The following is a 27,536-nucleotide window of genomic DNA, read 5'->3' on the forward strand; positions in this document are numbered from 1 at the left end:
TCACACACATGGAGAGATGCCAAACTGCCTTTCATTGTTCTTGTAACAGTAACAATAAAAAAGCTATTCTATCCGATTCTATTCTAGATGCGCTGCTACCCGAAGTCACTAGATGTCATTGTTGGCTGCTTAGACTTGAAATCCTGTAAATGATGCCGTTAGAAGATTAAAAAACTTCTCTATTTTTACATTCATAACATACAAGTCTACTGAAATTTAAAAATAGTTATAAAATAGAAATACTGTACGTAACTAAACTTCAAAAAGAGTCTAATACTTGGTAAATGTGGCGGGTTTTTTTTTAGTTAGGATAAGTATTTACAGAGCGATATAAAGGGATTTTTGTCTTTTAAAGGGCAGCTTATTGCATGTGAACACACAGTACCATAATGAACTACAGTATCAAGTAAAATCTGCTGCAAACAAAGAGCACAACACGACAGAACAGTGCACGAATCCCTCCCTTTCAGTGTAGTTTTATGACCTGTGGGCACTGCGCAGTCGCATTGAAACAAGGGTACACAGCGGCAGCAGGGCGTTTCTTCTGTATAGAAAAGAGGGGAGGGTACAAGAAGGGTACATACTAAACATGGAACGCAGAGCATGTTGAATTTCCGTGTAGCTATTTTTTTTTTCAGAGGAAACGCATTTGAAGGTAAATATGAGTTTTCATCCTTCAACATCACTTTGCATCAGCAGTTTAGTGTCGGGCTGCACTTTGCCAATCGCGTTTGTCCTCCTGGCATGAACTTCTTCTTTTTTAAGAGCAGAACTGGAAGTTTGTGAGTTACTTTTTAGGTTAGTTTGTGATGCCGGAACAAACCACAGTGAAACAGCAGTCTGTCCCAGATTTCACGAGAATAATAACCATCAATCATTAATCATTAATGTGCTGATTCCGCAAAATTTGCTTTTGCTGTCTTACGCTTTATTATTATTGTTATTATTATTATTATTATTATTGGTTTTAACTGTGTCTGATGGAAGTGAAGCCAAAGGAAACTCGTCAAACCGCTGTTCGCTTTGCTGGTTGTGTTTCGTTCTTTAATTTCAATGTTTTCCCAGGGACCACACCTATCTATCACAAAAGCGACTTACTTATCTGTGTGAGCCATGCGTCCAAGTTAAAGTTTTATAAAGAGCTAAATCTGCGTGAGCTGAGGCGCATGCTCCAACGAGCATTCTCCAAATGTAGCGCAGTGTTTCTAAAAGCTGTGTTCTTCTGCAGACTCTGATGAGAAAAAAAACACAGTAGTCACCATGTTCCCTGCAGCGGTCACAGTGCGTGCGTGCGTGTGTGTGATCTCTCTGTTGGTCTATTTTCTCCAAACACTTTGGATATTTTTTCTCACAGTAAACTGTGTTGCAACATGAACCCCTGCATGCAGAAATACACCACAGGCGGTCAGAAGGCTTACTCATGCCACAAACTCTTGACTCCACCCTCCCAAAGGCAACACTTACTTACTATCAGCATGCATTTAATCAGCTCGAGTTGTGAGGAGGAAACTGGACTCAGACAATCATCAGCAGAAAAGCATTAGTCATACATTGCTGATGATTGCAGTGTTTTCACGGCCTTTGCATGCCTGCTGCTTCAGTCGTGTGTGTTTCTACCCATGGCTGCACGACCCCTATGTTAAAGGAAACATCCTGCTGATGTGCCAAAACAAATAAGTAAAAGAGCCGGGTTATGGGTTGGATAAAAGTGCACATTCTCAGTTTTCTTGTCATTATACTAAGTGTTGCATTGCTAGATGATACAGTACAGTACACACATGCATGCGCATTCTTGTGTGCTGCCACCCGGACTGGGGGGAAGGCTAAGCATTTGTGTTGGGATATGGAGTGAGGGTATGTAGGCTGCATGTATTTCTCATGTGAGGAGAAGTAAAATATTCATTAGAGTCCGACTGAACTGTTGTTGGGTAAAATGTGCCCCGATGGCAGCCAGCAGAGGTAAAAACCACACGACTAAAGTTTTAACAGAACACGTTATGATCCTTTGTTGTTGGTTTAAGTAATGGGGTCATGGGTGTTTTGTCATGGAACCAACTTAGAGTGACATGCATATTGAAAGCATATGAGTAATTGTTTGTGGTCTGCAAGCATTTCATGGTAGTGGGTGTGTTTTGTGAGGGGCAGTGGCGTTTTTCCTCACAGAGCTGTCACCTGACACACTTCTGCCTATAGCCAGTAGCTCCTCCCGTTCTAGGAAAAGTTAATTAGGTATTAAGTGAATTTATAGGAGTGCTCAAACATGTCATTCAAGTGACAATGGGCATACGTTAACAGTTGGAAAATAAAGATGTTGAAATCAGGCGTAACTCCTCCTTCCTGCCACATTTGGCACATCCCTCGCTGGAGGTTGACTATAAAAGTTGTACAGAAGAGTCTGTCTGGACTGGTTTGGCAGTTCTTGGGATCAAACTAGAAGGTGCAGTTTGGAGGAGAGGTAAGAAACAAACACATGGGCCTGACATAAATCTGAAAACCTGCATTTTTAACCAGACATTTGTTAGGATTTCATGATGGACTTTGCAGTGAGGGGAAGAACAGTGAAGCACATTTTTATTAATGTCATAAAGGGATGGAAGTGGTCAGCAGGATGGATCCATGTATTCGTATTTATGCCGTATGCTGACCGCACCATCCTAATGTTTTTGCTAAAATTGAGTCTCATTAGACCAAAAAATTTATATTGTTCAATTCTGCAGAACATGTGTGAACTGTAGCCTCAATTTCTTCTACTTAGCTCACGGGAGTGTCCCACTGACGTAGCCCATCTGCTTGTTGTGTGTGTGTTGTGTGTTTAGAGACACTCTTCTGTTTACTTTGGTTCTAAAAAGCTGTTATTTGAGTTACTGTTTGCTTCCCATCACCTCAAAGCAGTCTGACATTTCCATTTTGACTTCTGACATCAAGAAGACCTTCACCAGAGAACTGCCCCGCGCCAAAATTTACTCCGTTTTGGCTCATGCTCTGTAAACTGTAGAGATTGCTGGGATTTCCCCACAGCAGATTAGCAGTTTCTGAAATACTTAGACCAGCCTGTTTGACAACAACTGTGCCACATTCAAGGTCACTTAAATCACATTTCTTCCTCATTTTGATGCTCAGTTTGATCTTCAGCAGGTCGTGTTGACCATGTTTAAATACCTGAATACATGTGATTGGCTAATTAGATATATGCATTAACAAGCAGTTTAACAAGTGTAACTCTAGAAGCCTTTTCACTGAAGATATTTTCGTGTCCACATTTAAATAGTACATACCTTTATGTAAAAAAGAAAAACACTGTAGTGATGCTAACACTGATATGTGGTACAGATGCTAAATAACTCTTTATAAAGAATGCAGGAAGAAGCAGAAGTAGTTGTTACAGTGGTGGCAAAAGTGCCTTTGTTAGTGTGAGTAGTAATGCTCGTGGTAAGAAATATAATAGTTGTGGTGCAGGCAGCCATTATGCAGCACTTTCAGCTTTGCTAGCTGTAGCTTTAGGGATCTATTAGCAGAAATAATGTGTAGTACTCATGCAAATGACCCTAATGTAGTTTCATCATGCTAGCAGCAATAGAGGCACATGTGCAAACACAAGTCTTAGTGTTGTGTAATTGAACAAGCTGGGAAACCTGCTGTCACAGCTGCATGCTCAGTTTTTGGCTCTCTTAGCAGCAGCATTCTTCACTCAGTCAAATGGGCCATCTTTGTGGGTGTGGTTCTCTGTTAGCAGGAGGAGGAAACTCTTACATGGCTCCACTGCTACACAAGCCAGTGAAAGCCACTCTCTTTTCTGTTTCTGCTGTGACGGACACCTGTGGACTGAAAACAGGAAGTGCGTATCTTTATGTGCATATCTGAGGTGAGGGAGTGAAAAAAAAAAAAGGCTGAGAGAGTTGAAAGAAGATAAAAATAAACGCCTTCCACTCTGTGTTTATTGGAAAAGACGCAGACTCAAAGCAACAAAGTGAGACTAACTCTGTCCAAAGCTCCAGTTCTGTCTGCGCCGGCACTAATGATAGAAATGCTTCTTCATCTCAGCCTCTGCTTAATTAAAGCGTCTCACAGAGAGCTTGTGCTGGTTCTTTGCCTCATGCAACCTTTATTGTGCATCAAAATACACACACCCCTGCTTTGTTATTAATGTGCTTTTCTGATTAAACATTGACTTTAAATTTAGTTCTCACTTACACTGTGCACACATTCAGTGCACCACAGTAAAAGTATCACAGATGTGCCAACTTTGCCGGGCTTTTCTAAGAATGCACATATATGGATGACTGCAAAGAAACAAGGACGCCTCGTTTGTCTTTTAAACTCTTAGTGTCTGTGCACATGGAGGGTGTGCACAGCTTCAGCTTTTGTTCTGTGATGTACGCGTAGATAGTATTGGTATGTACAAACTTGTATCTTGGATCTCACTGGATAACCTTTTCACTTTTGTGCTCAATTTCTCACTTTCTTTGTTTTTGTGCAGGGTTGTCCGCTGCCGTGATAAGGACAGGGTGTGATCCTGCACTGCGTGAACGTGGCAAAAAAAGAACAACAGACGGGGACTGGTGTTATCTGGATCTTTTGTAATGAGGAAGACGTCTCTACTGTGACAAGCTTTGGATTTTTGAGCTTCTCCGTTTGTGACTGCAATCAAAGCATCCAGTTAGAGTGCAACCACATACACCACAGCCAAGCAGCAGACTAGCCTCATCAGTGTTTAATAGCATCTTCATAGCTACTGATGTTTTATTCTAACTGAAGATTGAGCCTTGAAGCCATTACCACTGTGTATCAGGTTTACATCAGCACAGTGCTTTAGATTATAAAAGCTCAATAGGCTGCTGTTGCGTCTTTAATAATTGACACATCTTTACTTCTTATTGTGGTTCCAAAGAGAATCAAATTGATAGCAGCTGTCAGTCCTACTGTTCTCCGTTAACTCCACAAGCTCAAGATGGCAGAGCAGCCCATTTATGCCACAGGCATGGCCTACAAACTGAGGAGCCAGTGGGATCGTGATGAGGGCCTGGGGCAGAACCACAATGCGGTGAAGTTCTTGGGTCAGGACTATGATTCTCTGAAAGCCCAGTGCCTTCAAAGTGGGAGATTGTTTGAGGACAGCCTGTTTCCTGCTGTAGCGTCATCTTTGGGATTCAACGAACTCGGCCCCAGATCGGCAAAGACCAGCGGCATGCGCTGGATGAGGCCCACGGTGAGAAATTGCGGCGGTGGCCGTGTTTTTGTGTCTTTTGCCCAAGCGTGGGTAAGGGGAATATAGAAGCCTTTCACATCATTTATTGTAGATGTTTAAAGTTATAGACGGTGTTTCCAGATTTATTTACTGTGTTTTTTAGAAGGTTAATATCATTTTAATGTCAGACAGTTATAATACACTGTGTTGCTAAAAGTATTCACTACCCCATTAAATAATTAAATGGAGGTTTTCCAATCACTTCCTTGGACATAGGAACTGTGATAGGATTCCACCTGTGCAACAAGTCCAGACATGAAATTTCCTCACTACTAAATATTCCACAGTCAATTGTTCGTGGTATCATAACAAAGAGCAAGCGTTTGGGAATGACAGTAACTCTGCCAGTGTGCTTAATGCTTTAACATAGCAAGAAATGTTGGTGATGGCCACTTCCTGTTCCAACATCACTGCACACCAGTGCACAAAGCAATGTCCATAAAGACATGGATGAGTGAGTGTGGTGTGGAAGAACTAGACTGGCCTGCACCTCAACCTGAAAAAAAAACACCTTTAGGAAGATCTGAAGATGTTATACCTGCAAAAAGTGGACCATCAACATATTAAACCATATGTATTAAGAATAAGATGTCACTTGAATTCATATAGGTGTGAAGACAGACGAATTAATGCTTTTGGCAACCTAGTGGCGCTGTTTTTCTACAGTGTAGCAGACCACACCCCTGAATTGTATTAGGTCTTATCTGGCTGCACTGCATCACAATGCAAATGTCTGACTCATGCCTACAAATGCCTCCCTCAGATATTTGGTGGTTTTTAAAGTAGCAGCTCCTTTGTAAACAATGTGTAATGTCTGAACGAGCCACTAACAGTAGAGTAGGTAATTGTCTGGAGAATTCACAGCAAGCAAGTGGACATCTTGATGTCCTGCACATGACTGCAGCACCATAGCCTGAGCCATAGTATTTTAAATATGTGCACCCATCTGACAAGAGCTATCTGCTGTTGCATGCCCTGTAGTCTAAAACTCGTGTTAGTGTGCACACATTTAGTGCACCAGTGCCTAAAAAAACCATGTCCCATGACCACCTGCAGTGGGTGTGTTTAAGCAGAGCTGGCAAGCACTAACATTTGACAGCAGTCCCAATCTAAGCAATTCGCTGTTGTTCTGGCAACAAAGCCTCTGCACCCCACTTCCACCGGGCGCACCTTGATCTTCCAGCCTCTGTCCTCTGCCTCAGCTACCAAGTTGGCACACCGCAGCTTCTTACGCTCGAATCCTTCCTCATTTTGGTCCTCCCATGGTACCGTCGGCTCAATGATGTAAGCACGTTTTGGAGAGTTAGACCAAAGGACGAGGTCTGGTCGCAGAGTAGTTGTTATGATCTCTGCGGGAAAAATTAGCCTCTGATCCAAGTCCATGTGCATCTGCCAATCCCTGGCAACCTCCAGCGGTCCCAGGTCCGGGGTTGGGGGGCTCGTCCTCGGCTTGTCTCCCTCCCGGACAAATGCTTATGAAAACTGATGCTCCTCTTGGTTCGTGAAAGGTTGAGCGTTGATGGATTTTCTTTTGCACTCAACTTTCTCGGCTAGACACCCGAGGACCTGGTTGTGTCTCCATGTGTATCTGCCCTGAGTAAGGCTAGTCCTACAACCAACCAAGATGTGCTTGAGTGTGGCTGGGACTGTACACAGGGGGCAAGATGGGTCCTTTCCAAACCACAGCTCCAGATTTATTGGGGAAGGTAGCACATCGTATGTCGCTCAGATGATGAAACTTAGTCTATTAGACTCCATTCCCCAGATTTCACTCCATGTGCGTTTCCTCTCCCAGTTCATCCAGCGATCCTGCTTGGTCAGCGCTACCGCTCTAGCATGTCTTACTGTTTCCTCCTGTCGACGCACCTCCTCCACTACCATTTTCCGATGTTCGGTTACAGATGCCTGTTGCCACCGAGGTGTTACTGCTTCAAGTCCAAATCCTCCTCTGCCCTGTTGGACGTGGTGGGTCACGTCCAACAGGGCAGAGAAGGACCTTATTTATTTTATTTACTTTCTGTCATATAGTTGCTGGGTTATAGGCGGATAAGACTGTTTATTATGGGCAAAGTTTAAAATAATAAAGTCATTGTATATCAGAATATGAGCCAAAAGCTCAGACTTCAGACTGCTGTAAATGATTTGTTTCAGACATTTCGTTATTATTATTATTTTCTCTGGACTCTGCATGATGTCAAAGAGAGGGCATTGTACGGTTTTTACTAAGTTAACTACCTTTAATTTAGCAAACTCCCACCGTAAGGGTGTGTTTTAACTGATGAAACTGTGTCGTACTCGGGCTCGGACATCTGATTGCTGCCTTTTATAAGTTTATTCCACAACCATAAACTAACACCAGTACAGTAACCGTGCCTTTACAGATGCCAGGTAATCAACTGAAAGACACAAAATAAAACAACCATACAACATTAACAAAGCAACACTATTAATGACAGTACAGTTTAGTAATAGTCATATTTATAGCTTTAACACGTTACTTGGTTAACACAGAAACTCACCAGCTCGGCTTCATCAGTCATAACAGCGATATCAATGAAAAGAAGATCCGGCAGGTAGGATCTATGAGCGGCCGTTAACACGTACCATCCCAGACTTAGATAAATCACTCCGTCTTAAATAAATTTGTCATTTAAAGCAAATATGAGTCTGGCTGATAATAAATCACAACAAACAAATTGGCATGTTAGTAATATGGGAAAAAACCACACAAAATGTATAACTCTGTATGGCTGGAGGATCAAGAGGATCAAGAGGTGCATGTTCACCGCTTCTTGTGGAGGCATTCCCTGGAGGAGGACATCAAGGATTATGCTGTGGTGCGTGTGAACATGGGTGACAAGCCTGCAGGTTGTATCGCTCAGGTTGCCATGCGAGAGACTGCCCTTCTGCCACAGTTTGTCAACAGAGTGGAAGAAAGACGTGTCATTGAAGAGGATACTTACGTGGATGACATCCTTGTGTCCCACAACGACCTTGAGAGACTGAGCGAGATCCTTGAGGGGGTTGAAACCATTCTCAAGCATGGTGGGTTTTACCTCAAGCCTTGGGTGCGGTCTGGCTTTAGTGGGAGGCAAGGTGCTGTTCCTGCCGAACCAGAAACCATCATGTTGCCCAACCAGCTGCGGACCGAGGACAACAAGGCCTTGGGTGTGGGTTATCTCGTGGAAGAAGACAAGCTCTTCCAGATATGGTCATCTCAAACCCTGAAGTTCCAACCACCACCTATAACAGCTCACCTCTAAGGTCTTTTATTACCTGGTACACTTAAGCAAGCTTTCCTCACAGACTTGAGGTCTTATGAGGGGCCTCTTATATCACATCGTCTACCATGTCACGTCTTTTCTTCTCTCATCACCTTTTACTCTGTTATAAATACACCAGTGTGGTCTGTGCAGCTAGAAGCAGCACCAGAGAAGAAAGTGGAATTGTATTTGTGAGCATGCCTTGAACACGGTGTGCTCTCCTTTTTTATTCTATTTGCAGACACTGTGGCAAGTTGCTGTTGTCAGTTCTGCAGTAACAGAGCGAGCTGTGGTCTTAAAAGCTTTGCCTTGTGATAATTTCGGCTTTCTTTTGAGTATGCAGATCGTCACGTTATCATGAGTGTATGTTTTTTGTTTCTTTGTTGCATCTAATGCTTTTCTGAGGTCCCAGCCTTCCAGAAATAGCACTTCATAATGCATGCATCACCTGCACCACAGGATCTGTAATATTTACACTAAGAGGGTCATGATGCCCCCCCCGCCAAAAAAAAAAAGGCTTTGTGTGAGTGTTTAAAAATGCCCAGGATGCCTCAGTGAGTTAGGCCATGTGTTGAATAGTTGGCATGTTTGCTTAGCATGACACAAAATATTTGTTTTTATAGCTTCGTGGGGTTTCTCACACTCACCACACTGAGTACAAAAAGGTTTAGGAAGCAGGAAGTTGTGCAAATCAAATGTGAACAAAAAACACTAGACTGGGAGATTTTTCAGAAAAGAGCTTTGACAACTTTAGGATTTGCTTGCCTAGCTCGCTACAATGACTAAGAGTATTGTGCTTGAAGCTAGCTCCATTAATCCCAAAGAAAACTACCTTCTTACAACTTCTTACTCAATTTATTATTTGGTATTAAACTAATAAAAAAAGACTCTACTTGATCAGTTACTTTATTAGAAGCTGTTTTAACTGTGTCTACTAGCTATAATTAGCTAAAATAGCTTTTGTGTGTATGAACTGCCACCTTGATACCCGCTGCTCCCAGGAAGCAACTTAAAACAGTTCACTCCATCTGTCGATCTAAGAATACATGAATTTTAATAAGGTATAAACAAGCAGATCATCTGTAGAATAGAGCATTTTGTATTTATTATACTAGCAGATGTCTGTGCTACAGTATTGTCTGGCCTGTTTATGATGTTAACCCTAAATTTAAATGAAATGCTGCTTGTGTTGTAGATGCATTTAAAAAAAACAAACAGGTCATTTTTAATTCAATTAAATTCAATTTTATTGAATCACAACAAAAGTTGCCTCAAGGCGCTTCATTCAGCCCTGTGCTAAGTGGTTTCCAGGCTATGTGATAATTTCATAATATGTGATAGAGATAAGAATCTTCAGGAGCCTGAGCTGTACCCGTGTGCCAGGTTTGGTTGCTCAATTCCTGATAGTGTTTGAAGAGTTGGCAGACAAAGAAACAAGCACACAGACAGAAATGTTGCGTGTTCCTCCTGCACTAATCCAGAGTTGTTTCTAAACCTTGACTGAAAGACTACATGTTTTAAAAACTATTTGGAGCCCACGTGTTGAAAAGTAGAAGTTTTGTTTTGTGCGTGCAAGATCTGGTTAATTGTCCCAAGCTTCAGTTTAAAAGTAGCAATCTGACAAGATAGACCAGACAATTGCCCAGCTCGATTCACACATGACGGATACGAGAGAGCGGCATTGGATTGTCTGCCAGCTAAGAGTACAATGACTGTTTCCCAGGGAAGAAATAAATGCATGTATCTGCTGTGTAGTAAAGTTTGTAACAGACAGTAAGTACATAAATAAACTGGGAAGTTTGCTGTGTTCGTTGACTATGTTGGACTGTTGCAGAGCAGGATGTGGGTTGCACAAGAGACATTATACGCAGAGACATAGCACTCAATTCTGAATTGCTGCCCTGCTACACATGAGTTTAGGTTTCCTGCAGCTGCCAAATCCCACTTTAACTCCTGACTGTAAGCACTCCTGTCAGGGGTTTCAAGCTCCTGGTAGCCACGGAGCTTGAAAAAGACACTTAACTTTAGATTATAGAATCAAAGTGGGCAGCTTTGTAGACTTGCTTCATTAGCTCTGTTATTGTTGCTTCAGTTCATGTCTGACACTAATCATCAGTTGGAGATAAGACTGATAAAGATGCAGTGTTAAATGACAGATTACTTGCATAAATCTCTAATGATTAATTTTTAATGTTTCTTCTATCAGGGAATGGGTATCATTGGTATTCTTGCTATCATTGTTTGGGTTTCCAGAGCAGGTTCAATGAGATGAAAATGAGAAAAGAAAGGGAGGAAGACGACATGTTTGCAAAATGTATGTCTGAAGGCAAAGAAGTGCTAATTTGTGTGTGTGTGTGTGTGTGTGTGTGTGCACCGACAGGAGCTCTGCAAACGGCCCGAGTTCATCGTAGATGGAGCTACTCGCACTGACATCTGTCAGGGTGCTTTGGGTAAGTCCCATTGGGAGTGTTCCCAACTGTTTCAGTGTTACTACTGCATGATTCATCTATTAGACCCGAGGGGTAGAACTGAGATTTAATCTGGCAGAAAGCAAAAGAGAACACTGCCAAAAGAACAAACAAACAGGTAACTGAGTGCATAGATGTTAGTTGCTGTGCTAAATCTAGGGAGATGCTGGATGCAAGTCATGAATAAGTGAAGCTTCCCTCTACTCCGCATACAGCATGAACTTCAGCGAGACACAGAACCTTTCACAGCAAAAATCTGATATAGAGAGTGGGATAATCCAGATATGGTCTTGTGGTAGTTCTTTCGGGGAAAAGAAAAGTTTTAGTTTTCAAAAAATATATATTTTTTATTTTATATAACATTTATAATTTATGCCTTGTCATATCTGTAAGCAAAGGCATCTTCCATTTCTTTCAGTAGATATCTTAGGCACTGCCAAAAGTATCGCAAAAACCTCCAAAATCCTGAATCAGAAAACATAATACATTACTCTGTTGAAAAGGATCAGTGTTCGTGTAAACAAGACTAAGAAATCACTTTTTAAAGGCTTTACAGACTTCAAATCAGAAAACCTTTTTCCCCCCATAGAGGTCTTTTTGCAGCTGCATGCAAAAACCATATAGAATGGAGGCTCCACCTACATCTATATTTCCTACTGTCTATGGACACAAAAAAGTTTAGGAACTCCTGCGTGTTACTTGTATGAAAATATAAAACTCAATGACTTTATTTTTATCTTGAGTATAACTTTCAGCAGAGAAGTGTAGCACTGTTGTGTGTCAGTAACACAGCCAAAATAAAACCTAAAGTTTCAATAACATGTCAGTCACAACTCCTCCCATAAAAGACAAGATAACACAACACCGAACGCAACACGGTTTTGACGGTAAAAGGATAATTGTAGGTCTTGTAACAGAGAATATGATGACAGTCAAACTGCTAAATGAACTATGCCAGTCATTGGCTTCCCATCTTCTAGCCAATGCTCTTTGGCAACACAGTATAATAATGGAAGTGGCAACTGTGGCTTGAACCCACTATGGAAGTCCTACTAACAACATGAGTGAGTCATGGCGAGTCTGAGATTCTGTGCTCGCCTCTCCCATTTCCCAGAATGCAAAGCCTGTGCAAACCTTTACTCTTTGTGGGTGAATTCCAGTTTTGTGTGTGGCTAAAAGTTGAAATTATTTGCTAATGTAAACACAGACTCGTGCTTATCATGACAGCTCTCAGTTGATTTATAATGGTAGTAAAACTGTCTTTGCGTTTCTTCAGGGGACTGCTGGTTGCTGGCAGCCATCGCATCGCTGACCCTAAATGACCATCTCCTCCACAGAGTGGTTCCTCACGGACAGGGTTTCCAGCAGGGATATGCTGGCATCTTTCACTTCCAGGTAATGACTACTGACAGCTTCATATCCTTTCCTTTTGTTTTTTCCAAACATATCAAAGGATAGCGCCTGAAAAACACTGCAGACAGCTGTTACACGTAACCAGCTGCAAGCGGTTATCAGGCCAAAAGCAGGTTACTGAGGCCTGAATATGGGTATGGGCTCTCAAACTAAGTGCAAGTGATTCCAAACATGACAATTTATACGCAGGTTGTGATGTCGGCTGCTTATATAACACAGATAATTGTGTAATCACAATACATGAGCTGCTGAGCAATGCTGTTTTTTCCCCTCAATTCCTCAGTGATGACTTTCAAACTGAGGTGGAAAACTGATATTTATCTGAAGATATGGGGAAGCTGTGAAACACCAGAGATTGGACTTTTCGCTGCATCTCACTGCTTTCTGTTGTGTTATTTTGTTGTAGAAACAGGACATAATGCAACACTTCTTGCTGTGGAACTTTTTTTTTTTTTTATGATTTTGTGGGCATTTCTGGGCACGAGCTGGTGCACATGTTAGAATCTAATCCACACAAGATCTGGCAAGTGTATATATACATTGTAGACCCTCACTAATATTCGGTTAAAAGCCCCATAGCAGATCGATTCAGAGCTTTAGGAAGGACATAAAAAAAAAGCTTAATGTTAGTCTGCTCTGTCCATTCCAAAACCAGTTATGATGTGTGTTTGGGATCATTGTCCTGTTGGAATACCCAGCTGAGTCCAAGTTTCAACCATTTAGTAGTTGCTTTGAGGTTAAGTTAAAGAATTTATTACTCCACCCATGTGAAATGTACCAGTACCGCTGGCAGCATAATGGCCCCAGAACATGATGTTACCGCCACCGTGCTTGCCAGTCGGTGCAGAGTTCTTAGATGTGAAAGCCTCACCTTTACTCGTCCAAACACATCTCGTCATTGTGGCCAAATAGTTGAATGTTTGTTTTGTCTTACCATAAAACTTTTCACCAGGAGGCATTTGGCTTGTCCATGTGGGGAACTGCTTTTTTTAACCTGAGTTTTGCTTCTGAGAAAAATGAGATCCACATATGAGTACATTCGCTTTATATTTCAATAGAACAGGTGCAGTATAACATCGTAAGTGGATTTCAGGCCCTTGTAGAGCAAAATTTTGTGTTTTGGTCTAGACAACCTAAAATGTGTTGTGCACATATGTGGACGCCAGGTCCTAGAAGGTTAAGTGAGTATATGTATCTATAGGAGCCTTTACGTGGATTAGAGGAAGTCCGCTGTAAACCCAGTCCTTGTTTTTTAACGTCATATGGCTTACTGTTTCCTTGTATTTAATTCTTTGTCTGCGTCTGACAGACAGGGATATTACCTGCAGCTTGCTTACAGCCATAAGGTGTGTTCTGGTTTTGAAATGGAGTCGCAGTAGGAAGAGTATCAGGGAGTTGTCAGTTTCACAGTATTTGCCAAGAAAACTTGAGCAGCACAAGTTTCTCTGAAAAATGCCTAACGACTATTCAGCTGTAGGCCCGACGTTCAGGTTCTTCTTCTTTCAACAGTATCCAAAAGCTTAATTTTCTGAGAAGAGATAGAAGGTTAAAAGGCGGCGTTGCTGCTATAAGCCTGTCTTTTTGTTTGTCAGTCCACACTTGAGTCGCCCAAGGTAACTGACCTCACACCTGCCAGTGGAGATCTGAGCGTGCTCTCCAAACTGGCAAAAAGCCAGCTTATCAGAAACTGCAAGTTTAAGCACAATCTAATCTTTCAAGACAAAAGTAAAGTTGACAATCCCCCGTCAAATGTGTTGAGTGCACATCGTAGCTCAGTGTAACAAGTTCTGCTTTGCAACATAAATACAAATGTTTTCTTTGGTGTGAGCCTCTTGCAGCTGACTGGGGCTTATCAGCTGAACTTTGCACACAACAAACACTCACAAGCAACGTAGCTGCTGCGCGCGCTGTGGCGGGGACACAGGTGTTGGCCTGACAATGCTACCTTTTATGTTGTGGCCAGTGAGCAGGTGAGCAACACGCACATGCAGCCCAACGCTAGATAGGGAGTCGTATTAAAGCAGTGGTTTATGATTTTTGCACTTTCAATTTGAATGTGGTACGTTTACAGCCGAAGTGAGGGAAGATGTGATTAGAGTGTGCAAATCCACGCTTTATTCTTTTAGAGTGGATTTTTCACCTCTTTTTTTTGCTTACTGGCACTTACAGAGATGCTGCTAGTTATTATGGTGTTATTATCTGCATGGTTTTCAATAATAAAGCAGTCTCCAGTGACAGCAGTTCGTCATCACATCAATTCATTTGTAATGTTTTGCCCCAACTGCACTTTGATTTAATGCTAATATAGCCCACTTCAGTGGCATGTATTAGCATTTCATTAAGTATAGCAGTGCTATTGAAGCCTGTCAAGCTGATGTTTGGTTGTTCTGACAAAGCAGAATGAAAAACTCTACAGTGTGTCCTGCTCTAAATGTGAAATAAATGTGTTGAGGTTTTGCAGTTATACGGCTGCTAACGATGTGATGTTGACTTGTTTGTCATTTTGGATGTATGGCTCTGTAGGGTCCAGGCAATAAGGCCTGAGTCAGCAACTGATTTGTAGGTAAAATCGTGTATTCCCAGAGCATTTGGCAAAAGCGCCCTTGATTTGGTTGCTAGCAGATTGCTGTGGGTGCTCATAGTTTGGATAGACGACATTCCCTTGTCGGCAGGCACTTGTCAACTGTTCTCAGAGCTCTGGAAACTCTGAATTTGAATACAAACAGGACAAAAACCCCTTGGTTTTAGGAGCGTGTCCTTTTTGCCTTCAATTTAAAAGTTGAGCCTTTTGAAATGTGTTGGTTGGATTGCTGAGGCAGGCGAAACTTTTATTTTGAAGGTGAACATTAGCTATTGCCTGTTAAGGTAACACTTTTTCAAGTTTTACTACCACTTAGCCAGTAGTTTGCGAGTGAGTGCTGACATGTTGGCGTCCTCCATGCAAACTACAAGCAACCATGGAAATCTGCCAGTGACCAAATCAATCACAAGGTTTTGTTGTAGCTCCTTCTTTGAAACTAATTTCACCTGAAAACAATGTGCAACTTCTTGAAATTAACCAACCCATTGTGGAAAACTAGGGGAAATTATTGGTTTATCCTTGTGCCTGCTGTTTACGTCCCATCCAATATGGCCAATATAACTCTCGAGCAATGTGCAGATCGGAGCCTGCTGTGTCAGCATCAACAGTCAAACCTGCCGCACATTTAATGAAAACTTTTAAGAGTTATTTTAAAGGGTTGAGGTCCAAAGTAATTCACCAATTTTTGTAGTTGTTATAAAGGTGAAAGTTAGCACTAACCTTCACACACAACCCAATAGCTAAGTATGACTGTACCCTGAAGTTTCTGGCAGTTGGCTCAGTTAGCGATATAAAGTGCTTAATATACTTTAGTGTTGGCGGGCGCTCTGTCAGGCAACGATCTCGTTGCCAACTAGACTGTGAGCCTGCCAAGTGAAGGGTAAAGAGGCAGAGAGTGAAAGGGGAGGGAATGAGGAAGTGTGACAGAGAGCAGAGCGGACACACTCTCACACGACAGAGTCACATATTACATGCTTGGAGTTGTGAAGTACAACAAATACACTCGCAGTGAAAGTATCCATCCTGGATCCCTGTCAGCTGGACAGCTCAGTCATTAAAGATGCAGCACCGTGTTTGCGCGCACAAATAGCAGAACTTTTATCAATCGACTCTCAGGATTTTATCACTGTGTGAGTAAAGGCCCACTGCTCTGAAATGCCATTGGCAAAAAGGATGACATCTCCCGGCTGCTCCTCTGACTCATTTCATATCAAAGGATCAATAAATGCAGTCGCACAGGCACACACAGAGCTAAGCTAATTTACACTGGATTTTTTTGGGTTTGCTGATTCAGTTACAGTGAGGTCAGCCAAGAATAGAATGAAGAATCGTTTAGCTGATTACTTCCAGAGACTCTGTGTTCGTTTGTGTTTTGTTGACTGCAGTGTGCAGTAAATTTCATGTATAGATGCTGCTCTCTGCTACAGTGAGAGGAGCTAATGCTTCCGTCTGCTCTGAGGGAACATAAATGAATGAATGTGTTGTATGAGTGAGTGAATTATGGCTAAACAGCTTGTTAAATACACACGGCTTCACTATTGTTTTTTGCCTCTTGTGTTATTTTTTTACTATGAGCCTCTTTTGATTGTGTTTGCGTTGCCGCTAGCATATAAGCATGTTCCTACTGCTTCTTTGCTTTTGTGTGCTGCTGAGTCTTTGTAGGATTTCTTTTCTTTGTGTGTGACTTTAAGCCTCAGGACAATTTATCCAGATCTGAGTGAGTCACTGGGGGAAAAAAAAAGAAGATATCATGTGTGTGCTGGTTGTGGGAATCCTAACTGGTTTAAGAAGTGGAGAGAACAAGGAGTCTGCATGAAGAAGAAAGTCAGGGAGACAAAAGGAGAGGGGGAATGAATTATAAACAAGTCGGCATCCACAAAGGAAAGCAGGGCAGAATCCTTTATGATACTCTTTTTATAGCTCGCTTTTTACACATGGACCTTTTGACAGTTTGTTAAGCGCTTCTCAAATGTGAAGGCAGAGTCGCTGCAAGTCATGACACAGATGTGGGAATGGTTAGCTTCCCCCGGTTAGACGAGGTGTTTCTCCCACAGAGCTGTGAGAAAAAGCCTCAACAATGTCAGGTTTAATAAGCAGAATGAAGAAATGTGTGCAGGCCTGTACGTTTACCAGAGGCAGCCCTGTATTTCCTGTATATGTGTGGTTGGTTGGTGTGTGTGTGTGTATGCTTTGTGTCGACTTCAGCCGACCGTGTTGTGAATCCATCCATTCCTGTTAAATACACACCAAAACACTATATATACACTAACATTGTCTTGTTATGGCAGCAAGTAGCGTGCAGACATCAGTGGCTTGTTTTGGTTATTCACGAGTGCAGATATCGCAATATTGTGAATTTGCCAATGTACTTAATCAGTCCCTTGAGGAAGAAGCTCTTTCAGTCTGGATTTTTTGTGTCTGGTATCTCTTCCCCAAAGCCAAAGTGTCAAAGTTAGCAGCGTAATGTGTGTAGGAGCCCAAAGCTGAGAAAATGTTTGTGGCTCAGTTAATAACTATGTAGTTACACTTCCTGGATGTAAGTTACCCCTTGATGGCAGAACGTTGAGCACAGTCAAAGGAGTGGATGTTACAGATGGGTGTGGCTTTCAGTTTCAAACACAAAAAAAGTTTTCACCCAGTTTTTACACGCTCAAGTAGATGGATGACCTTTATGTATGTCTTATCTGATCGCTCTTTCATGCGAACAGATTTTATTGTTGCATCACAAGACATGAATTGTGTCCAGGTGGACTTACAGTAAGTCACATGCTGAGGCGTTTTGGTTTATTCCCATCAGCTGTGTTGAATTTGCTCTGAGTGCTCTCAGCTCTCTCTGCTGGAAACTAATGTGAATGACTCCAGGGTTTCATGTATTTTGGTTATGTTTCTATGGAACAACAGACTCAACAGCAGAAATTCTGCCTTGTTTTTACCCTTCTTAAACCTGTCTGGCTTATAACTCGGCCCCTGCGCCACATCATTTTTGTCCTCCACTCTCTTTTTGTGCAGCTTTTCCATCCTGTTCCTGGAAAACACAACAACAATCCAGTGTGACTTTTTTAAATCTTCTGTAAAAAAAACATTTCAGAGAAATTTGCCCTGCCCTGATTTGCATCAGACCGCCTGCTTTGGTTAGAGATCCCGACTCGCAGCTAATTTGTCATGCAAACAGACAATTACAGGACTGGTTTAGGAAAAAGTACCCATAACAAAATGTTCCTATTTTTTCCTGAACTAAGTTGTCCCTATTAAATAAAATGCGGTTAGCACTGTTGCCTCACAGCAAGAAGGTCCTGGGTTTGAATCGGATCATTTAGCCAGTGTCTTTCAGTGTGGAGTTTGGCCCGTGGGAGGAAGCCGGAGCACCTGGAAAGAGCCCACACAGACACATGGAAAGCATGCAAAGACATGCAGTTAGTGGGGTTAAGTTATTTGATAATTATATCAGGTCTGAGTTAGAGTGTGAGTACCTGTCTGTCTCTGTGTTAGCCCTGTACAGAGTGTACCCTGGTCCAGCCGCCCCTCCAACCCTGACATGAATAAGTTGAAGAAAATGACTGAAAGCAAAATTACATAAAATAACTAAAATTAAATAACTGATCCACTCTTTTTTTAAAATCTTTCTTAGATGAATCCCTGCTCCAGATCATTTTTACCCTCAACTCTTTTTGTACAACTTTTCATTGTTTTGTCTTGGTCTCTTCTGCCCCCTGCTGGACAACACAGTCACATCTTATGTGTGAAAAGCAGAACAACAATTCAGGGAAATCGTTTTTTGAATCTGATCCAGAAGCATTTCACAGAAATTCACCCAGCCCTCATTTGTGTCAGGCTGCCTGATTGGTTAGAGAACATGTGAATGTGAATAACTGATTGCAGGACTGGTTTAGGAAAGCATCTGAACATTTAGGGTGGTGGTGTGACTTGCAGTTAATGTTGCCTTTTATAATCTTAGTATTACAAAGATATTAAACAGGGGAACGGTTGGAAATTAGAAATAACTGTAAAATCTGTGCAGTTCAAGAGTTTCATGCTTTGTGCTGGAACTACACTACATTGTCAAAAGTATTCGCTCACTCGTAACTCACTTCAATGGTCACAGGTGTATAAAGTCAAGCACCTCAGCATGCAGACTGCTTCTACAAAGATTGGCACAGGAATGACTCGCTCTCAGGAGCTCAGTGGATTCCAGAGTGGTACCGTGACAGGATGCCACCTGTGCAACAAGTCCAGACATGACATTTCCTCACTACTAAATATCCCACAGTGAAATGTTAGTAGGATTATAACAAAGTGTAAGCGACTGGGAGACTGGGAGTGGTTGACTGTGTAAAATCAGAGTGGGGTCAGCGGGTGCTGAGGCACAAAGTGTGCAGACGTCACCAACTTTCTTCAGCTCAGTCGCTACAGATCTCCAAACTTCATGTGGCCTTTAAATTAGCTTGAGACGAGAGCACAGAGAGCTTCATAGAGTAGGTTTACATGGCTGAGCAGCTGCGTCAAAGCCTTACATCACAGAGAACAATGCAACGCTTCGGATGCAGTGGTGTAAAGCACGCCACCAGTGGACTGTAGAGCAGTGGACACGTGTTCTCTGTGGAGAATGAAAGAAAGAAGAGAGTGGCAATCTGATGGATGAGTCTGGGAGAACAGCTTGTCTGACTGCTTTGTAGAAAGTTTGTTGTAGCGGGGATTATGGTGTGGGGTTGTTTTGCAAGAGGGCTCAGCCCTTTAGTTCCAGTGAATGGAATACTCTGCGTTGTACTCTCAGTGCTTCAGCATAACAAGACGTTTCGAGATATTTCATGACCCAAAACTTTGAGTGAACAGTTTGGAGCTGAGCCCTTCTTTTTCCAGCATGACTGAGCACCAGTGCACAAACCAATGTCCACGAAGACACGGATGACAGAATGACAAATGACAAACCCGACAGAGCACCTCTGGCATAAATTAGAACAGAGACTGTGAGCCAGGCTTTCTCATCCAACATCAGTGTCTGACTTCACCAATGCACTTCTGTAAGAATGAAAACTCCCATAAACTTAAGCTCGGGGAAAGCCTTCCTAAAAGAATCAAAGCTGTTATAGCCGTAAACGGCGGGCCGACATCAAACCCTGTGGGTTACAAATGGGATGTAACTAGAGTTCATATGCATGTGAACAAGTGAATACTCCTGGTGATGCTGTTCAGTGTAAAAGAAATGAATGAAGGATTAAAATGATCCAGTTGAGTTACCAAAGAAGGCTGTCGTATCACCCAGATAGCTGGAGACAATTTTCTTCCTGTGTTGGTAGTGATAAATTGGAAAGACACATCTGATTGGTCAGGTTTGTCTTTTTTGGTAATCCTATCCTAAATCCTATTTCAGTGAAACTTAGTAATTAGAGATTAATTAGTATTAGTTAGACTTCACAAAGGAGATTATAATAGCGCGATCTGGGATTTGAGAGAGCCATTGGGATTCAGAGGCCAACAAGTAGTACAACAATGCTAATTTATGTCTCTAACCAATTCTCATACAAGCATATTAAAAATGCACGTATAAAGGTGATAAAGAGTTTGAAATTATGGTCTTGAATGTTTTAAAATGGGCCCAGGTTCTCCAGAACTTCAGCAGAACGTTAAACCATCTCTGTATCGCTGTTCTCTGCTCTGTTCTCCACAGTTCTGGCAGTTTGGCGAGTGGGTGGACGTCGTGATTGACGATCGGCTGCCGGCGAGAGATGGGAAGCTTCTGTTTGTCCACTCAAAAGATGGAACTGAGTTTTGGAGCGCTCTGATGGAAAAGGCCTACGCCAAGTAAGAGTGGTACAGGGGACGGCACCTGAGGAAAAAAACTTTAACTTTAGCAAACGCCGATCTTTAATGTGTATTATTTTGTCCCTGTAGGGAAAGCAGCCTCTTTCATATTCTTCTTATGCTTCAAATAAATAAGAGAATCTGTGCATCCAATGATTAGATATGTTTTATTGAATGCGTCAGATCTCTGTCTGACTTGATTCTACTCAGTCATGAGTTAAGACACCAAACTTGGCATAAAGGTGCAACTTATGGCCCTGAAGTGTCTTTAGCATGTCAAATATTGTTACGTCATCATGTTACCTAGCAACCACCTACCAAGAGGCCCTTATGACGCAGTAAGCGTTGTATCTTACAAATTTTATGACAATACCATGTCATTTATATTCACAAAAAATGGTTAGGATGTCATGATGTTGCATAGCAACCACCTAACAACAGTCTAAAAACACAGACCTAACAATACTGCAGCGTGAGCATGTAAGAAAGATGCAAAAAGATTGTAAAATGTGTTACAAGTAGCTGAATGATAAGTTGTAATCACCTGTAAATTATGGATTGATCCAAATTCTGTGTGTTAACCTATGTTGTCTGCACTTGGACATGTTATGGTTTCACTTTTATCTATTTTTCTTACACTGTCATTGAGCCTTTCTGCTGTTTGCAGCCTGCGTTTACACTCAGTCAATTCTGATGCATTCTCGAAAGAACAAATGTTCCGTCGTATTTCCTTTAGTTTGTTTGTTTATGCTAACCTTACAGTGATGCACACATGACATGAAGTTGTGTCTGCTCAGGTTTTAGTTCAAAACACAATCTGATCACAATTGAGGTCAGTTTTCATTAATTGTCCCCGGCACTTCAGAAATGAGTGTTTCTGGTGCCAAAAAACTTGTGGCCGGCATGATTGAGAAATACTTGAAGCTCTTAAAGAGGGCCTGAAGAAACACAGCTGCTTGAGTGGACAGCTGTGGCCCCGGTTGTAAATTTTGGCTGGCTGTGTAGGAGAAACTCATCATTGTTCCTATAAGTTTACGGCTTCCGAGTTAAGAGAGCTTCCTGGATGAGTGTGACGTAAAAGTAAGATTACACATGTTCCTGTGCAGCCATATATGGTATTTTAGCACATTGTTAAGCAGTGACACTTTAAAATATAGAAATAAGTTTCTGCATATATTAGGGTTTAATCCTCAACTCTAATATTAAACTATGCAGTATATTTATTTATTTTGTAGCGGGACTCCATTTAATTTCTATTTCTCTGTGACGCAGGTTGAATGGCTGTTATGAGGCTCTGTCAGGCGGCAGCACATGTGAGGGTTTTGAAGACTTTACTGGAGGTGTGACGGAGATGTATGATCTGAACAAAGCCCCCTCGGACCTCTTCAGCATCATCCGCAGAGCTGTTGAAAGAGGATCACTTCTCGGCTGCTCGATTGACGTCAGTACTGCAACATTCATTATTGTTACTTTTATTTTACCAGGAACTCCCACTGGGATCAAACTCTTTTACTCTTTTCAACACCAAATACAAAATGCACAACATAATACAAAGTATAAATGATGACGCTAAACAATAAAACATAAAGTTGCTTATGAAGAAACATCCACAAGTCTCCTTCACTGCGTTCCTTAGTATCCTTTTAAATTCACTGGTAGATGAAGGCATGTTTTTATATTATATTCATGTAAATTATTCCAAGTCCAAGGTTCATAGTAAGAAAATGCTTTTTTTTTTTTTTTTTTACTTTAACAACAATCCTTACATAAATTTACTGTCACACATTCCAGTTTCCTCCAGTGTACAATTCATTTTATAATATGAGAGATTTTGCTATATCTCTTACAGTTCAGAGACCAGCAGCTAAAAGTCAGAAAAGTCTTCTCCTCAGTATCACCACTGGGGCTCAGGAGGGTCCTGTAAACAAAGCCCGTGTATGGAAAACCAGGAGGGCGCAGTGAGGACAGGGAAAGGTCTGGAGCTGGCAGGAAGTCAGTGCAACTGTCAAGGACACTTTAGCAAAGCTTGTGTTTGCAGACAGGGAGGACTGAACTTCTGTAATCAGTTCAGGCCTCCCTGTTTAGGCCTCCCTGTTTCACTTGGGTCCAAAGAGCAAAATTAAAAAGGAAATGCGTTTTCTCTTCCAGAGATGATGAAATTGTAAATGATTGACACGAACAGGAACGAATAAACAGAGTCTGTTTGTGTTTCTGTGCTTAGGTTTAAATGACACAGGAAAAATCTTCTATATTTACCCTGTAGATTTATTCTTTGAGATTTTTGCTTTTAATGAATGTGCCATGCTGTGAGAGTGACTGCTAATTATATCGTTTGATTTCACCGACCTGCAAAAGTACGCGCGTACATCTCCTGTCTTTGTTACCGTCATTCTGATTGTCTTCATCCATGGTAAAGAGTCACCTTTTTACAAAGCTGTGATTGCAGCCATTCCTCATATGAACGATCATGAAACTGACCTCGCAGCCCCACAGTTGTTAGTCAGTGGTGCCAGTTTGGGTCATTATGCAAATGTGCCGTTTAAGGTCGGGGAAACCTGCAGTCAGCTGAAACTAAAGAAGCCACACGGATGAGTGAAAACGCCACGTCCAGATGAGCAGAGTCAACTTTCACTTGTGTGAATTATAGACGTCACAAACCCCTGGTTAACTCTTGTTTAACTCTTTTTGTTGTGTTGCCTCATTCTCAGATCACCAGTGCAAATGATATGGAGGCCGTCACCTTCAAAAAGCTGGTGAAGGGACATGCCTACTCCCTGACTGGTGTGGAAGAGGTGAGGTCTACAAAAATTATTTAACACAACATAAAACTCCTTTCAGATTTTCAGTATTTTGAAACTGGGTATTGATCAGGTTTGGTATCGATACCAGTGATATTCAGACTGCTCAGCTCTGCTGTTTACTGCATCGTAGAGACGTATATACATCTATGCACATCACACAAACAACTATAACTAAAGAAAGCAGGCTTAGGCAGTGTGTGTTTATTTTCTGTATTTAATGCATCTGTTTGACATTTGTTTAACCAACGAGAGGCAGCGCATTTATTTTGCACGGGCAAAACAGATTCCTCATGTTTGCTTTCCCTTTACCCTTCACCCATACGTACAGCATATTATAAAGAAATGTAAATGAAATTGTGTTGAATTTGTTCTCTTTGGCTCTTGTTTTGGGCACAGCACAAGCGTCCTTTGCAGTACGGAAAAACATTGGAGTTACACCATTAATACAAAATCAGACATTGCACTTGACTTCTGTCATGTTACCCAAGTCACACAAATGTGCGCAGGATACTAAAAAGAAGAACAAGTGAAGCAGATGGAAAACATGAATGTGTGTGTGTGTTTCTTTGCATGTAGGTGTCGTACAGAGGAAACATGACAAAGCTGGTTCGCATCAGGAACCCCTGGGGAGAAGTGGAATGGACCGGAGCCTGGAGTGATGAGTATGATTTCTTTATTTTGTTCTATGCAATTAAGAATCACCAAGTTTTCCTTTGAGCCTGGATGGCACTGAAAGGAATTTTCCAGCTGTTTTACTGGGTCCAGGACTTCAGTTTAATCATTTTTTATTTATTTATTTATTTATTTATTTATTTTAAACTTTCAGCGCCAGAGAGTGGGACTCTGTTGATCCGTCTGCCAGAAGTCGTCTCCAAAACCGCAGCGAGGATGGTGAATTCTGGTGAGTGTACGCGAGTGTTTTGCGCGTGAAACATTTGAGACTTGTCACTGGAGTGGTGGGTCTAATGTGGATTGTCTGTCCATCCAGAAGTAAAGTGCTGGGCAAAAGTCTCAAACCAGTCCTCATGTCTTCAAATTTTGCCAGGAAAATGGGAAATGGGTTGACTGATTTATTGAAATATGTGCTAACATGCTTGGAAATACTTACAATGGGGGAAAAAAACATCTCAAATTTTCCCCCAAATCCTTCAGGATATACTGCGCAGCTAAAACATGGCAAGTCTTCAGCTCATAAGGTGCAAAAATATAATTTTGTGCTGTCAGACAGTGATATACTTGAGATGTTTTATAGATTCATTAAAGAAATGGGAACAATTTGGGGTTTTTTGTGACAGTCTCTTATGTCTAGACATAACACTGAGTCATCCCTTACACGCCTTTTTAATGCTTAAATGATTTCGAGGTCAGTGTTAAGTGTCTTAATATTCCTCTGAAAAATAATCCAGTACAAGGGCTGAACTGAGAATGAAGAAGCCCATTGAAACACCTGCAGAGAGCCAGGAGAGCTAATGCTCACTTTAATGATGACAAAGTCTTCCTCTTTGGAAGCAAACTATAAAGAAATGAGGGGTGACTCAAGACTTTTGCACAGTACTGAAGTTGTTTGAATTGTCTGTTTTTCTTCAGCACTGAAACGAGGTTCCATCTTTGGACTTAATGATTGAAAACTAACGATAAAATCGAATCTTCCAGGATGTCATATACTGATTTTCTGCGTGAGTTCTCTCGTCTGGAGATCTGCAACCTGACGGCGGACGCCCTGCAGAACAGCCAGATGAAGAAATGGAGCTCCTCACTTTTTCAGGGGGAGTGGAGGAGAGGCAGCACAGCCGGAGGCTGCAGGAACTACCCAGGTAAGATTAGTGGTGCAAGTGAGAAGAAGGGGAAATCGCAGGGTAGGACATGGACAGTTGTTGCATCTCACCAGACTCGTGTCTCGTGGTGTTTTAATTCTGCTTAATACAATTTTTACTTCAGGAATTTTTGTAATCAAAAAAGGCAAGTTGGAAGATTGAGTGAGGAAGGGATTGGGTTAACTTCCTGAAGGAATGTGAACCAGTGACTTCTATTTAAGCAATGAAACAATGTATTGTCTTTTAAAAGGTTTTGGAGATTCTCTACCAGGACATGCAGAAAATGGGACTGTTTTCAGGATTTACTGCAGTATAAATAGGTGTTAAGGGTTATGTGGTTATTGTCTCTTCACATGTGATGTATCTTGTTAATTTGTTTTTAATTGTGATTATCTTTCACAGAAATGTCATTCAGTGTTTAATAAGACAGAGCAGGCTGTACATTAGCTCACTTTGTTCCTTGTTACTCAACATCAGTTTATAGCCTGAAAAGGAAACACTTTAACTTTTTCATCTTTTGTCTCCAGCAAGTTTTTGGCTGAATCCTCAGTTCAAGATCATGCTGCAGAACCCAGACATGCAGGGCAATCCAGACTGCAGCTTTGTGGTTGCCCTCATGCAAAAGGACCGCAGGAAGAAACGGCAAGAGGGCCAAGACATGGAGACCATCGGTTTTGCTCTGTACGAGGTTAGCAAAAAAAGTAGATTTCTTTCTTTCTTTTCTTTCTTTCCTACAACACTGATTATAATCATGTTCCATCTCTGCTATCTTTGCAGGTTCCAGATGAGGTATGAGGTTTTTCTACTTTCCATATATATATATATATATATATATAAAACAGAGAATAGAATAAAAACATAATGCTACCTCTGTTAATGGCCCTCTCAGTTCAAGGGGAGTTCAGGGGTCCACCTGAAGCGAGACTTTTTCCTCTCTCATGCCTCCAGCGCTCGATCAGAAACCTTCATCAACTTGAGGGAGGTTAGCTCACGTTTGAAGCTGCCGAAAGGGGAGTACATAATCGTCCCCTCCACCTTTGAGCCAAACAAAGACGGCGACTTCGTCCTCAGGGTGTTCTCTGAGAAGCCTGCAGGCTCTGAGTAAGTAGCCACCGGCTTGCAGGAAGTGTAGAAGACATGTTTGCTGTGACAGTCATGTTGGGATTTAGACTGTATATACAGCATTATATACAAAAAAGGTTTCACAACGCCTTATAAGTTCACAAGACAGGCCTATTAACTTCATTAGTGATGACGCATCTGGAATTGCCTTCCCAAAGCCCCAACCTCGACCTTATTCAAAACTCTCAGTTTAAAGAAACTCCGCCAAGAGGAGTTGCCTAATATCCAGCCAGGATTATGCCAGAAGCTTGGTTAAGGTCAAGCTTGCTAAGGGAAATTATTGGTGATGTATGTGTGACTATTACAGGCTGTACATATACTTTCGGTATATGTACAGGCTAAAATTATTGCATCCAATTTTTGTTTATATAAATATAATGCTAGTGTATGTCTGTGAAGGTTCTCAGTCATCCAGGTCATCGTAGTCTAAGGAGCTTGGAAAGAAAAGCGTCTGGACTTCTTTAAGTTGCTTGAAGACGTTTCACCTCTCATCCGAGAAGCTTCTTCAGTTCTAAGGTCAAATGGTGGAGAGTCCCAGATTTAAACAAAGTGGGAGTTTCCCCCCAAAGAGGGACAAAGGACCCCTGATGATCCTCTACCTAATCACATGAGCCGAGGTGTGAAAATGGGTATGGGTCACAATCAGCTTGGGTTTACGTCCACTGTGGGCGACCATCTTTGAACAGAGGCGGTGGTTTACAACACCAACTGTCTGCCATCTATAATCCAGTTTGTAGATGTAGAGGTCTGGGCATTCCTCGCTGCACTGTACAGCATACACCACATTGTTAAGTTTGTGTTTTGGAGTTTTGTCTTTCGGGTGAACCAGTTTTTGTCTGAGCGTGTTGCTGGGTCTGAAATGCACCGGGATGTCATGCTTGGAGAAAACCCTCCTGAGTTTTTCTGATACACCGGCTACATAGGGGATGACAATGTTGTTGCGTCTGTCCTCCCTCGCTGGTGTCTGGTCTTCTTTTCTGTGCCTCTTTGCTGACTTTAAGAACGCCCATTTAGGATAGCCGCACGTTTT

The 27,536-nt window shown here is 41.8% G+C and overlaps 1 protein-coding gene across 1 annotated transcript in view; it reads left to right on the plus strand.

The window, feature by feature from the left end:
* The first annotated feature begins 505 nt into the window (after positions 1–505).
* Positions 506–27,536, plus strand: part of capn1 (calpain 1) — a 31,745-nt gene continuing 4,714 nt past the window's right edge. Inside the window, exons 1-13 of the mRNA XM_026162394.2 lie at positions 506–655; positions 4,478–5,206; positions 10,889–10,958; positions 12,253–12,371; positions 20,636–20,769; positions 22,042–22,210; positions 23,478–23,561; positions 24,147–24,232; positions 24,397–24,471; positions 25,224–25,384; positions 25,912–26,072; positions 26,162–26,173; positions 26,274–26,485. Of these exons, the coding sequence (XP_026018179.2) occupies positions 4,949–5,206; positions 10,889–10,958; positions 12,253–12,371; positions 20,636–20,769; positions 22,042–22,210; positions 23,478–23,561; positions 24,147–24,232; positions 24,397–24,471; positions 25,224–25,384; positions 25,912–26,072; positions 26,162–26,173; positions 26,274–26,485 (1,541 nt within the window). The 5' untranslated portion in view covers positions 506–655; positions 4,478–4,948. The remainder of the gene's footprint in view (positions 656–4,477; positions 5,207–10,888; positions 10,959–12,252; positions 12,372–20,635; positions 20,770–22,041; positions 22,211–23,477; positions 23,562–24,146; positions 24,233–24,396; positions 24,472–25,223; positions 25,385–25,911; positions 26,073–26,161; positions 26,174–26,273; positions 26,486–27,536) is intronic.

This window comes from Astatotilapia calliptera, chromosome 3 (genome assembly GCF_964374335.1).
Source record: "Astatotilapia calliptera chromosome 3, fAstCal68.1, whole genome shotgun sequence".
Classification (NCBI taxonomy): Eukaryota; Metazoa; Chordata; class Actinopteri; order Cichliformes; family Cichlidae; genus Astatotilapia; species Astatotilapia calliptera.